This window comes from Candoia aspera, chromosome 7 (genome assembly GCF_035149785.1).
Source record: "Candoia aspera isolate rCanAsp1 chromosome 7, rCanAsp1.hap2, whole genome shotgun sequence".
Classification (NCBI taxonomy): Eukaryota; Metazoa; Chordata; class Lepidosauria; order Squamata; family Boidae; genus Candoia; species Candoia aspera.
This window is the reverse complement of record NC_086159.1, coordinates 14,841,692-14,856,194: the sequence shown is the minus strand read 5'-3', so window position 1 is coordinate 14,856,194 and position 14,503 is coordinate 14,841,692. Positions and strand designations below refer to the sequence as shown.

At 39.5% G+C, this 14,503-nt stretch overlaps 1 protein-coding gene across 1 annotated transcript; it reads right to left on the bottom strand.

The window, feature by feature from the left end:
• Positions 1-1,229: 1,229 nt before the first annotated feature.
• On the bottom strand, positions 1,230-12,843 carry ATP6V1E1 (ATPase H+ transporting V1 subunit E1). The gene is made up of 9 exons (XM_063309572.1): positions 12,732-12,843; positions 9,210-9,275; positions 8,437-8,546; positions 7,664-7,730; positions 6,158-6,247; positions 5,297-5,365; positions 4,324-4,418; positions 2,375-2,462; positions 1,230-1,843 (listed from the first exon to the last, which is right to left on the bottom strand). The coding sequence occupies exons 1-9, from the start codon at positions 12,762-12,764 to the stop codon at positions 1,781-1,783; spliced, it is 681 nt and encodes a 226-aa protein (XP_063165642.1). The 5' UTR covers positions 12,765-12,843; the 3' UTR covers positions 1,230-1,780.
• Between the last annotated feature and the right edge of the window lie 1,660 nt (positions 12,844-14,503).

Genomic DNA, 14,503 nt, shown 5'->3' with positions numbered 1-14,503 from the left:
TTTTTGCCCGTGAATTTTTTAAAACATGTTTTACCTCAGGTTTCCAAACTGGAGTTATCCCAGAATCGGGATCAAAATTAAGCTTCCTTCCCAAGCAGCCTTTAATGTAGAAAAGACAACTGATTGGGGGACAAAGCTAAGGTCAAGTCAGGCTCTGTGAAGAAGGATTTGATAGTAAAGGAGACTAATATTCACTTTGTAGGTATACACATAACGGACTTTGAAAAGAATCATTTAAATTCCATGAAGAATGATAAAGGTCAAAATATAAGCCCAATGATAGGGCTGAATATCTGAAAAATTAAAACCTCCTTCTCCATCAGACAGACATAATTTAGATAAAGAAAACCTGGGGTTCTCTCCAACCCACTAAAATCTCTGTCCATATATCTATCAATCTATTTTAAAAACTTAAATGTAAGATCCCTCTCAAAAATATGTTTCAATTTTGGAATAACATTCATTTTATCAGACTCATAAAATTAAATTTCAAGGAATTCTAATATGTAAGACCCCAAACTTTACAAAATTCCCTATGTTATATTCTATAGAAAAACATCAGTTTCATTCCAATTAATTGAATAACCTGAAAACTGTTATCCTATATCCATAAGATTTGGGAAGTAACTTTTTTATTATTAAAGTATTAAAATATCAGTATGTATCAGTGTGTTCAACTCTAATTGTGTGTCCCAGTCTAATTGATATGTGTCCCTGCCCAATATGTATATTCACTGAGATGATCCCCTCTTATGGCTCCATTTAAGATTGATAAATTTAAACCCAGTCCTATAGCTCCCACTACAACATGGTTTGCACAATATATTTAACCTGGTCTTGCCTTCTCAGTGGTTCTGGCAGACACAGTGACCCTAACTGAGTTAAGATTACAGTATACTTGGTCTGTATCCATCTCTCATCTGTTTTCTATCTAGTATTTCAGCATTTAGTTTGAGCATTGTTAAGGTTTGTAAAATATGGTTGTTACTCTTCAAATTTCCAAAAAGCATCTTTCTAATAAATCAAAATTTATTCATATTCAGAAATATACTTCTTCCTAATGCTAATGTGGAGCCTCTGACTCTGAAAGGGAGCAACACTCCTTATTACTGTTCAGGTTTCACAGATCTCTTTCCATATGGAACTGAAACGATGCTGTACATTTGTTCTCATAAACTGCACATGGACTTAACCCCCTGTCACCTGCTACAACAAAAAAGCTAACACAATTTTGCATGCCTTCCATTTTAATAAACTCATACACAGCGAGGTTATGTACACATATCTGTAGTTTCAATCACATATACAGAACAAAAGTCTGGGACTAACCAAGTTAACATGGCTTGCTGTTCCCAGCCTGGGAAGCACCAGATTGGGGAAGTTGGAGGTTTGCGTTCACCAGAAGAAGGACATAAGCTTTGGAAAGGAAGAAAACGGGTAAGCAGCAGGGACTGGTGGCGTGCTGTGCGGGAAATAACCACCCTGGAAAATGACAGCTGAGCTCCAAGTAATTTCTCTAAACCAAAGCGTGCAAATGCCTTAATTTTGGGATCCCGTGCTACTGCTCTCTGGAAAAAGTTCTTCCTGCCTTTCTCTCAGAAAGACTAAGCACACCAAGTATGTATGCAAAAAATAATAATTTAACTGAAAAACATTCGCAGAACAACACAATAGAGCTCTAAGTACATTTTAAGGGGAGGGACGTTGTTTTACTGGAAATGCTCCGGCCTTTCCCCTCAGCACATCAGTGGAAGAGAATTCCACCGGCATTCCAAGGAATTTAGTCCATGAACTTTCTGTTACTGTTGGCACCAAAAAGTGCTGTTCGGATCTCTGGCATCATCTGTTGAGGGGGGAAAGAGAAAGTCTGAGTATTCCTTGATGATCCAACAAATTCCTGGAACATGCTTATACAGTCATTCAGTCGCAAGTACACTAACAGACATACACCTTATAAAGAGATGGCAATAAGATCCCTTCATATTGAATGCTCTCCATGTTCTAAATACTGAGGAATGCTTACGGTGGAAACCACAGCTGAGCTGAGAGCCTCAGATCTCACAATCTAGAAATCACGATGTATTGGGCAACGAGCTTACGTAAGAAAAGAGAAAAGGCTGAGATCCAAGACTAAGGAGGGTTTCTAAGCCAAGTAGCCCTCAGAGAGCTTTTCATGGTGCTGTGAGTGTTTACTGATGGTAGTAGTGGACCTGTAGACCCACCACTCAAGTTGCCATGATGCCCCACAGCAATGCCATGTGCTGACCCAGGAACTGAATGAGTGATTGTACATCCTCATCAGGGAAGAAGAGTCAAATGGAGGAGAATGATTCATTCATACAAAAGGGATGGGGGAAAACTTTTCTAGGCTTACTTGCTGAGCAATGAGATCCAGACGACTTTCCAGTGTATTGGAAACCTTAATTTTATTGTCACTGTTATAAATTTCAACACCTCCAGCTCTAGAAGAGAAAAATACATGCTAATGAACATGCTGGGACATGAAACCACTCCCACAATTCTTTGTCATTCACTATGATGGCTAGAAGTTGAAATCCAAACTACTGAAAAAGTATTAAGATGGTTTTACCCCTATTTATGTATTTAACTATTTATATAGCTCCCCCTCTCACAGTGGTGACTCTGGGCAGCACACAGAGGATTAAAACCAAAATAAAAGAAGGAACAATAGCATAAAATGCAAAAGTAAGTCTCCAAACTACTAATCCAAAATGGTATGCCCAGGGTCTACAAATCATTCTGTTTCAATCTATAAAAACCAGAACAAACAAGTTTACCCACCAGGCTGGCTTAACCTCCCAGCCTAAATGAAAAGCCAAGGGAGTTGGGGCCAGCTGGATTTCCAGGGGATGCTGTTCCATAATTTCATGCTATATGATTACACTGGATATGGATTGTCCTCTAAGGCTCTTTTAAACAATGAGAGAATATTTTTCTAGAGCTCTTTGTCCAATTTTTAAAGTTTTAGAAGCTGTTTTTATATTCTGGCTAGAGTAGATCAGATTCTGTAATAAATTTAGCACTGCCTCCTAGTAACAACTTGCCAATCTGTCCAAAAATGCTCAAGTGGTTCGAAACCATCAACAGGGTGAGAAAGAACTATTTCTGTCAAAAGAGCTAGCAATGATTCACTGCACAAGACAACACAATGATAGTATACTGATTCATAATTATTTTATTTCCAGCTGAAAATGCTGAGTAAACATTTACCACATCCTCATTAAATTTTGAGACCGATACTAGGAGGTCAAATTAAAAAAATTAAAAATTAAATCTGGATTGTGAGAAAAATCACAATTTTCACCCATTCTATGTATATTTTGTATAGATGTGGGCAACAGCTGGAGGGGTTTCATATCTGTCTAGAACATTACCTATGTTGTTGACTATTTTACAGAGATGGAATATTAATCAAGAAACAAGGCTTCCTCCAAAAATGTACACAGCATCACAGATTAATGTATTTTCCCAAAAATAAATCCTGTAAAGCTCAGAGGAGCTTCTGAGTACCCACAAAGAAGGTGAGGTTCTTAAAGCAGTTTTAGTTTTCTGACCTGAAAGTAATCCTTCCAAAATTCATAGCAGATCCTAGTATGTTGCTGGATTGAGTGTAATGCTTTTAGTACCATTTAAATCAGTTGCTTTTCAACTTGGCACCTTTAAGATGTGTGGACTTCAACTCCCAGAACTCTCCAGCCAGCACCTGGCTGAGGAATTCTGGGAGTCGAAGTCCACACATCTTAAAGTTGCCGAGTTTGAAAAACACTGATTTAAATGATCACAAAAAAACACAGCAAGGTTTCTAAGAGAACAGACTCTTCATTTAGTTAAGTTTCATAATACTACAGACATATTTCAGGAAATAAGGTAATGGCCAAATACCTTAAAATCTTTTATAAAGATTTAGAGCAACACACACTTTCCACATACCATTTGAAGGCACATTTATCTCCACTCTTGATTCTTTGTGTTCAGATTGTAGTCTCACCAGTGGAAGCTAATGGTCAAAATGTTAATGGCACATCTATATAAAATACCGCTAAAATTAGTTTAGTCATCTTATTACAGCATAAGATGGCTAAAAGCTATTATTGTGTTCTAGGTGGATGCAAATAACATGCAAGATGATTTGTCCAATGCATGCTATCAAGTACAGGACAGTGCAAATTCCCACTAAACTACATCTGATATGAGAAAATCCCAAGTCCATGTACCTCATGCAAGCCTATCTAAAACAATTACCATTACTCTACACTGCATAGTTCTGGCAACCTATTTTTCCCAGCTGTGTATCCTTCTTACATGTCTTCTGGAAGAAATGTGTCCTGATCAATTTGTACATCAACTTCTTTTTTGGTGGTAGTTTTGTATATTGGAATACTCTTCTGGATTGCATTCTGAAATAGGATTCATACATATACAATTATTTATTTGATTATATTCCATTCCAGTTCCTAAAAGTACATTAGTTGATTTCTTAACTTATCTAAAGCTATAGTACAGTCAATTCAACAGACACTTACACTTTCTAACTTCAACAGATAGAAACTGCTTACTTTACATTTATTTATTCCGGTCAACAGACAACAGAGCTAGCTTGACTTTTCTTGGTACAGAAGTTCCCAAGTTTTACACCAGCCATCTCTCAGAAGGACTGGGATATAAGAATAATGGTGATTTATAGGTCAGCAAAAAAACATCTACTCTTCATCATTCCTGGCAGGCCTAGAATCACTTGTCAATATTTCCAGTAAAACAACACAGGCATCTAATGCTGGAGAAACATCTCTGAGTGCCAATGCCAGTCAGAGATGGCACTGATCTAATGGAGTAAGATTATCTAATTCAGTTTTCCAAATGCTATTCAAGATCTGTTCATGCTGCAGATAAAGCATGTGTGCGCACGTGTGTGTATACATATATATATATTTATTCTTGATGAGGTCCCAATGTGAGCTAGATGTACAGTACATCTACAGGGACCAAGAGAACCAGAATTGTGAAACTACTGGTATGTTTGCATTAGCGGAATAAGCAACAGTTGGATGGATGTAAGCATGGTGAGTACAAAGAGACTGGGAACAATACAACTCGTGCAGCTTTTCCGATCAAGCCTGGGTATCACCCCAGGACCACCACCAAGTTCTTTTCACAAAAATTAGAAACAATAGGATATGGAATTCTGTGACTTTTGCAATGTAGCTATAAGGATTTTTTTCCCCTGTCAAATGCTATTTCATTTCTGTTTTGTCCAATTTATTCATATAATCCTTACCTTTACTAAGGGAAGATCCTGTTTCCTGCAACGGACAGTCGTCCTAGCCTCAAGTAATTGATACAATCCCTTTATAGAAGAGAACAGAATTTATAGCTTCACGGAAAAGCTCAATATAGCTTAAAATGTAAACTACAGTAATGTGTCCTACAAATTTTAGCTTACAATTTTACAAATAATAAACTATTAAAGAGTACTACAGTAAAGACAGATATAACTGTCTTTAAGAAAACACCCACTTAGAGAAGTCCATAGGAATTAAAACACTTTCTATAGGCAGAGAATTGTTTTGAGGGAAAGAGCAATCAGGCATGTAAGTCCTGACCTGAGATAGTACAATTTAGGAACAAGCATATAGCCTCAGTGGGAACTAGAATATACCCTACATAAAGACTATCTCCCCCTCCAGTAAATATTATGGTCTTGCACACTGAACTCTATACAAATAACAAACACAAAGCTTGGGTAGAGATAGCCCTCTCCATGTAATCTTTGCCCTGCTCCCTTGCCCACAGAGTTGGGGGCTAAATCTGTAAAAGATCTGCTTTGGCCAAGCACAGATTTACCTTTTAAATGCAGATGGCCTTTAATGCTGGTATCAATGACTCAAGAATGAGCCTTGAACATTTTTACAAGGGGCCAACAAATGAATTATACTTTGTAGTTTATGTAGTGCAAAATACTGCAGTCTTCTCCCAATGAGGTCCCTGTCTCTTATTTTGAACTACAAATCCTATCACCCCAGCTAACAACCTAGCCTATAATTTGTTTGTATGGATTTAAGATAATAAATAATAACAAAAGTACACAACAGTACAAGTTTCATCTAGTGATATAGGCATAAGTTTAGGACCTCATTACCTGTAGAACTAAGCCATCCAGAAGGATTTGGTACCTGCCTGTATCCTTCACTACTTTAGCCAGTCTCTGCTTGGCTTCGCTCAGCAAGTCCTATATTATGGGGAAAAAATCAAGTTAGAATCAAGCCTTATTCTCCCTCTGCCCTTAAGTAAGAAGTTTCATTGCAACTGATGCCTCTTTAACAGCTTTATGCAGGGTTTCTCACCCTTGGCCATTTTAAGATGTGTGGACTTAAGATGCTGGCTGGGGAATTCTGGGAGTTGAAGCCAACACATCTTAAAGTTGCCAAGGTTCAGAAACCCTGGCTTAATTAATGCAGTTCCTTTCAGAGACCATGATACCAATGGAATTTAGGATGGAAGAAGCATGAACCTCACCACCATAGGTCAACTGTTACTTATTCAATTTCAATTTATTTTATTCAGTGCTGTATTATACAGAGAAGAAAACAAGACACAAAAAAGAAAACGAAAGCATAAACATGCATATAAAAAAACCTTTTTAAACAGCCATCCCTAAGCAGTGCGGTCACATGATGTTTTGCCTAATGACCACTTTGCTTAGCGACAGAAATTCCAGTCCCAATTAGGATCATTAAGTGAGGACTACCCATACATTTGTGATGTCTCTTGAACTGTATTGCATGTCGTCCAGCAAAGACTGACTTATTTACTCCTCCTTTGTGCCTCTATTTTACAAACAAAACTCAACTGATAGTCTAAAATGCCATGATTTCAATGCCAGATGTTGTTTTTTCTACACATGGCCACTCCTCTAAGTAGTGGTCAGTAACTCAAGACACGTCAGGAGGAGGAAGCCTAGCTGCTGCCTGCCTCAGAGGCATGTGACTAAGCCTCTAATAAAGCATAGCCTGAGATTATTCTGAGGTCTCAGCCTTCTTCCTTCAACTGGCATAGCACATCTTAATAGAGCCCCCCACAATTAATTGGATCACACTCAGAGTGCTGATATCACAACTACTTTTCCACAATACTGTGTCTTCACTTGAGTGACAACAGGCATTAAGCAAATGTTTTCTATAGGCAGAGAATTGTTTTGAGGGAAAGAGCAATCAGGCATGTAAGTCCTGACCTGAGATAGTGCAATTTAGGCACAAGCATATAGCCTCAGTGGGAACCAGAACATACCCGATATAAAGAATACCTTCTCCTCCAGTAAATAAGGTTAATATTTCCAAACCCTAATTTCCCCTTTGTCCAATAGCAAATACTTACACTTTGGAAAAGTTCACCATTATTTGGCTAATAATAGGCTGAAAAAGACACTCCATATAATATTTTGCCCTTCTTCAACAAACAAAATCAGTGATGCACGGATAGTTTCGCTAGTCTACATTTATAGCACATCTGGCCCCCACAATAAAACACGTACTGCAAATATTTTCTTGAGAGATATATTAGAAGAATAAAGGAAGGTAAAGTGTGAGTATATTTTTCAGACAAATAATGAAGAGATATTTTCTTATAAAGAGAAGCACAGACTTACTGCAATCAGGTCATCTCTGGCTTTGAGAACCTTCAGTCTTGCCTGATTCATCAGGTTGGACATCTGACTGCAAGCCAGATGGAAAAAGTGACACTGAGCACAACAGGGTTCAGATAGGGAAGCAGCAGGCACTGATTACGCACTCCCATCACCACATGCCAGACTAGCTCCAGCAATGCCCAAGCAGCGAAGCCTGTTTAGTAGGCCTCTTGTGAGTACGGTGAGCAGCGCCAGTCTTTCTTAAACCTTGCTTCTTTGTTCTATTTTAGAAAGCTCTCAATCCCCACTCATTCCCCCAGATGATCATTCAACATTCTGGTTTAAACAACAGTGCATATTGCTGATAAGGTACCTGAAAAAACATTAAAAGTAGAAATAAAAAAAAAACCTGGCAAACTTAAATGTGTGCTGCAATATTACTGTTTCTGCAATGGAAAAACTCACAATGTTCTACTGTGGGAAAGACTCCATCTCCAACCTATCAACTTCAGCCATAAAGTCTAAATAACAACATTCTGTTCATATAAACCAGACAGTGATATCCAGATAGTCTTTTAAAAAGCATTTACATCAGTAACAATTATTTTCTAGATCATAGGCTACATATTTACCAATCTTAAAAATGGCTTACGCAGAAAAGTATCATCTTGTATAAACCAGTAAACATTGGCAATGGACTTAGTGCACCTGCTTCCACCAATCAGCTTAAATCCATAGCTAGTTCTTTTATTTTTCACAGTCTAAAATAAGTTTTGACACCTTCCATTACATACATTTTCTTTTGCTGTTCTATTTGCTTTTCTTTCTTTTCATAGTACTCCATGATCTTCAGTCTCTGTGTCTGAACAAGACGACCTTTCTCAATGTTGAATTCTTCTTCAGCCTACAAGACAACAGATACATTCAAGCAAACCCCATGGGTTTAGTTAGGTGAAGAGCCTAAAGTGCTGACTAGAATTCTGAAAAAATGCAGTAATAATTAATATTAATTAACAATGAATATTATGACAGCAAATGAAATCAGTTCCAACAAACTAAACCTTAATAAGAATAATTTTTACAGTAGTCATATATCCTAAGACAGATGTGGCCAGGAATCCATACCAAAAACTTTGGTTAGCTCATATGAAGTCAGTAGCATCACATACTTTCATGCTTTAAAAAAATGCTGACCTCAAATTGATTGGTATATAACAATTAACTTCTATCTTCAAAAAAAGATAAAGTAATCAATTAAGTTGCAATTTCATGCACATTTCATGCACATTTAGTTTGAAGTAAATACTTGGTAGATATATAGATGCCCTGAGTAAAATACATAGAACAGAGCATAAAATGGTTTTTAAAACAAATATCCTTCACTCATTTTGAGGTACAACATAATTGCTTTAAGCACATATTAGCCACATAAATAATTTTTTGGTACAAAAGGAAAAGTAATAATCACAACTTGGCTGGGCAGAATTGAGTTTTAGTATTGGAAGAAGCCACACAGGCTCTCTATGGAATTTTACATACAGGAAAAATTCAAATTATTTTCATTTACCTTAGCATCTATTTCTTCTGCCTTTTCATTGGCTTCCTGCTCAATGAAAGCCATCATGTGTTTAATCTGTAACAAAAATAATATTTTCCATGGAAATTAGCAGATATATTTTGTCTCTGAACATTATAGAATTTCCCAGTTTGTAAGTAGTATTTAAAAAAAAAAAATGAAAACAGAAAAACAACTCTCCAACACCAACTTGTTATGTGACTGGATACATTCCAAGTACAAATGAAAACTACCTTGCAGATACAGGTACTTATTGTTCAGAGAAGCTTTAGAACTGAAACTGCATCACAGCCCTGTATTCCTCTGCAGTTTTAGAAGCTAGGATTACTACTCCAGATGGTAGATGGTTCAACACTTTATAGGAAAAGAAGAAAACAACACGGGAAACCAAATTTATCCTGTAATGTAACCTTGCCGCTTAACAGATTCATGTCTGCCCATCAGTTTCCATAGACAAGGAGCCCTTAAGCAGGAAATACTTGCTGTAGTTATCAGCCTGCTTCTACTTCCCAGCAACAGGGCCATAAAGTTGAATGTTGCTCACAATTACATACAGTGGCCTGCTACACAATCCTATGGCATTTACTAAACCATAATTACACAGTCACACAAAGGTGGTGAATTACATTGGTTTGGTAATCACATATTGGGCAGGCATGTTCTAGTATGTTTTTGGAACAGAGAATACCTACCCTGTCATAAATGTTACAAGTAAATAAGGATTAAATTGCCTAATTAGGCATACTTAAATTCCCACTGGTTTCAGTGCAAAGTTTGTACTCCTGTCCTAGATGGTTTGTGGCTAATACGGGTATAAAAGATTTCCATGTGTCATATAATTTTGCTTTCAAAGGACTAGATTACAGATGGATAGCCTGACCTGACAAAAATCAGGTCAAACATCAACACTTACAAGGAAGAAGACATTCATGCAAACCAAGTACACACAGCTCCTGGGCTGCAAGGGAACACTGCTTTACCAGTATGAGCTGGCTCACTGCAATGTTCAGCAAAATATTCCAACTCAAACCCAGCTTGGGGCGGTTTTGCTCCAAAGGGTATTATTTACAGTCAACAAGAGAAGCTTTAAGGGACAACCACATCACACATACAGTACTGTATCGTGTAAAATTCCACCATACTAAGGCTCCTGCAGGCAAATGCAATTTAAAAAATAGTCTGCCAGTATGAATTTAGAAGGAATATTCTTGCAGATGCCCTCAAAATTCTGTATTAAGTAAAAGCCATCATTTTTGTCAGTATGTTTTAAGAATTATTAGCAATTACCTTAAGGCCTGCATTTTCAAGTTTATTCATATGTTAAAGAACCAGTATTTTCCTTCCTACAGTATTCTCCTCTTGTATTATTCCCCCAGCCCCTTCTCTGTATGCCATGAAGTGACATACATGCTGTTATTTAATTTTTAACCAGTAGGTGAATTAGTAATGATAAACATTGATATCAGAAAATGCTTCAATGGGATCAGTTAAAAAAAATAATGCCAGAATTTTACGAGGTTGTTCCTCCCTCAAATGTTCAGTGGAGGCAGAACTTCCTATTTTCTCATGACTCTGAACATTAATCATTAGCTCTTTCAGTTCTTCCTTTCCATGATGAAAGAATCCTTCATTACTTTCTTCCACTTTAGGTCTGCTTCTCTCTCCTGGTAAATCATTAGGACAAGCTTTATTTTGATCACTTCTAGTTTCACTATCAAACATTCTTATACAGCAGCCCCATAAATTATCTTCCATACAAAGTCAAAGTCAGTCATTATTTAAAACATCTTACCGCTGAGCATCAAATCCAGATATAACATTACAGAAATACGTCATACAGGTGACTCTGAAACCTCTTAATCTCAAGATTGGATTATTGAAACGTATTCCTCATGGGATGGTTCTTGGAGATGGTCCAAAGTTGCCTAAACCCCATGCTGATGAGGTGCATCTTTTGGAAGTGCCTATCAACTTTATGTAAAAAGAACCGTACTGGTTGCCAGTTGCTTTCCAAGCCCAGTTCAAGGTGCCCGTTTTGGTGTACAAAACATTGCACAGTTTAGGTCCAAGTTAGCTGCAGGATCAGCTAGCTCTACAGTTCGCCCTGTGCTATCAGGACAAGAGCACACCTTTTGCAGATTCCATGACAAACACATCAAATATCAATAATTAATTCTGATTTGTTTTCCTCATGGTGGATTTTTTATTGTGAAATAAATTGCTGCTGGAGTTCAGGCGAGTCCCCTTCTAATTAAAGTATAACCCCTCCTAAAGCCTATCTTTACCTTATATATTTCCTATACCCTTCAAGATTTATATATAATCTAAGTCACTCTGAGCCATTCAGGAACATCTCTATTTCTATCTTCCCTCACCTCAAAACATCATGCTAGCCTTCACTAAGACCTTCTTAGCACATAGAATTCTGTATTGACAATTCTGAATGTAAAATCAGATATTTCTTTTAAATTAATCAGGACTGAATTCAAGTAGTTGTTGACATTCTATCTAATCTCCCCACCTTGCCCAACAGACATTCTTGGGGACTTTTGCTGCAAAACAACTATTCACAAGCCAAGGGCACAAATTCAAGGTCACTTATATTGGAGAATGCCTTTAGCATCACCCTGGCTATACTCACAATCATGGCAATAAAATGCAGCCACTTTTCTTGTGTGTCAAGCTAACAGGTTTATTTGAACGGAACTAGAGAAGCAGCAGCTCGACTACATTAATTCGCAGAATTAAACAGTGGGATATTGCACATGACAGGCACAGAAAAGTCTAGTATTGCAATATTTCCTTCTCAAGCTATATCTCACCAACCGATACCAGTTTCAAGAAAATAAATCTTGTGACAATACAGACAAAAGCATTTTTACTTAAGAGTCCCCAAATAATAATAATAATTAAAAAACCCTCCCAATTTTGTGCACATTTGGGAATAAATTCTTAAATTCAGCAACACTTCCGAATAAATACCAACCCCAGTCTGTGTATTTATAGCGAAAATTATATGACAAGTATGATGCATTAACGCTGTGCCTTTTCATTCAGAAGCCAATCCCAGAGGCTGAAACCCAGAGACTTAGAACTACTTTGCACATTCCCAAATGTAGCGCCTACAAAATACGGGATTTCTTTTCCTTTTGCAGAGCGTGCACCGGGCCCCTCTCTTTCTCTCATGTCTCAGAACGGATCTCGATTCAGTCAAGCTGCAAACCGATGCCCTTTCCCGGTGGGGCTCACGGTGCAGCTACTGCGCTTGACTAACCCTAACCCTAACCCTGACTCTCCGCTCCTCCCGCCCGCAATCCACAGCGCCCTGTCTGCCCAGCCCAGCCCAGCCCAGCCCAGCCCAGCCGCCTCCAAGCGCGGCGCCCTCCGGATGAGCTGACTACAACTCCATTCACCCGCGGCTACCGCCGCCCACCCTGCGGTCCCCCCAACCCCCCATCCTGAGGGCAGCAGGCGCTGAAGGCCACTCCCGAGACCGTCCCCGCTCCGCCGTACCTGCTTCTGAACGTCGGCATCACTCAGCGCCATGATGAACGCGGGCGAGGGAAACGCGGGCCCCGCGAGCAGCAGGAGAAGCGACCACTCGAGCCGGAATCCTGGGCAGACTGGAGGGAATGGGACCCAATCAGATCCGGTTCGGGTCACTCGCACCAGCTGCTGCAGCGGACATTTCGCGTCACCCGGCCCCGCCCCTTATTTTCGCGTTACACCAATGGGAGGAAGGGGCTCAGTGACGCCATCAACGCAGGCGGGGACGCCTTTGAGGGCTTTACTCGGGGACTTCAGATTTACAATAAGGAAGAGCAGCGCGCTTTACGTGTCGATGGGGAATTTCCGGATTCATAGTGGACAAGCCGTCTACATTCAGAAAAGCAATGGAAGGCTGTCCAAAGATCCCTCCCTCACCTCATTTTTTTTAAGGATTGAATTAAGCCACAGTAGTGCAAATAGTTTCGCAAAACCGTGGCCAACTGCCGACTTTCCAAGAACTCCCCATATTGTCAAGCAACATGGTTAAGAAAAAAAAATCTAACGAGGGAAATTGTTAAAGGCTATGTTAATTTGGTCAAGGAACGGATTATTCTGAAAATTGCTGGGCCTCACTTTTTAAAATATAAAATCCATTAAAATTAGTCCCTTGTGAGATGTGTAGATTTGTTAGTAGGAGGAAAACAGAAGAAAGATAAACGCAGTTTTTAGCTCTCCAGTTTTTAACACAGCAGAACATAAGAAAAGAGGCAAAGCCAAATTGGGAGACATTCCCTAGGAAGTAGAGGTCTGCATCCTCTCAGATTATAGTTCCAGTATTTGTGTTATAAAATCCACCACGACGGGGAAAGCTATTCTAAGAATTCCTCTGCGGGACATGCTTCCCCTTAATTAACCCTGCCCAGTTTTCCAGCTTCACACAACATACTGAAGTAAACCACCCACATAGGTTGGGTTCACATCACGTGGTAGGCTAGCATGTGGCTGTGGAGCCAGCCGCTGAGTGTGTCATGCAAGGACAGCCTATACCCCATCCTTTGCTCCTTCCTGTCTGAATGACAGAAACAAAGGCAGTTGTGGGTCCAGTGTTATCAATGGGTGGATGGCACACAGCAATTCATCCCCATCCAAGGCTGGACCAGGGATACTATGGAAAGCCTGAATCCATGTCTGGAGTCAGTCAGGGTCTGCATGGGGTGAAATAAGCTTAGCCAGAATCCCAAGTTGTCTTTTGTCAATAAACAGCCAGAGCTTCAGCCCTGATAGTTACTCTGAATGGGGGAGGTGGTTTGTGTTCTGGGGGTCCTCAGAGCTACTGCTTATGCTGCACACTGAGATTGTGACCATGGGAGGCTTTGCCCAGCTTTGGCTGGTGCACAGCTTATGACCCAACCTGGACCAGGAGGCTTCAGTCGCTCCTGAGCAGGATTGCTAATGTGCTCTGAGTGTGGCAGCCTTTGGGGATGGGCTGGAAACTGCAGGCCCTCCAAACGGTGGAGGGTTGGATAAATTATTGATGGGAGAATCATATCGAGGAGGCCATGGCCCAGGAAGCAGCCCTCAGACCTGGACATGCCTTGCCTCTGGAAGGCCAAGTAGACCTTTTCTTCCGGCTCTTGAAGAGCTTAAAACAGTATTTCTCAACATTGGCATGCTGGCTAGGGAATTCTGGGAGTTGAAGTCCACACCTCTTAAAGTTGCCAAAGTTGAGAAACACTGGCTTACAATGATTCTACTGTGCCCGTAACCAGGAGGGTCATCTGAGGATTAGGGCTGTA

Bases quoted from the DNA above. Each gene is read 5' to 3' on its own strand.
- ATP6V1E1 (XM_063309572.1), bottom strand. From the start codon at position 12,764: ATGGCGCTGAGTGATGCCGACGTTCAGAAGCAG. The intron at 8,547-9,209 runs GTAAATGAAAAT...GTTGTCTTGTAG, and splicing joins CAGAAGAAATAGATGCTAAG to GCTGAAGAAGAATTCAACAT. The intron at 5,366-6,157 runs GTAATGAGGTCC...TCTTCTATAAAG, and splicing joins TGGATGGCTTAGTTCTACAG to GGATTGTATCAATTACTTGA.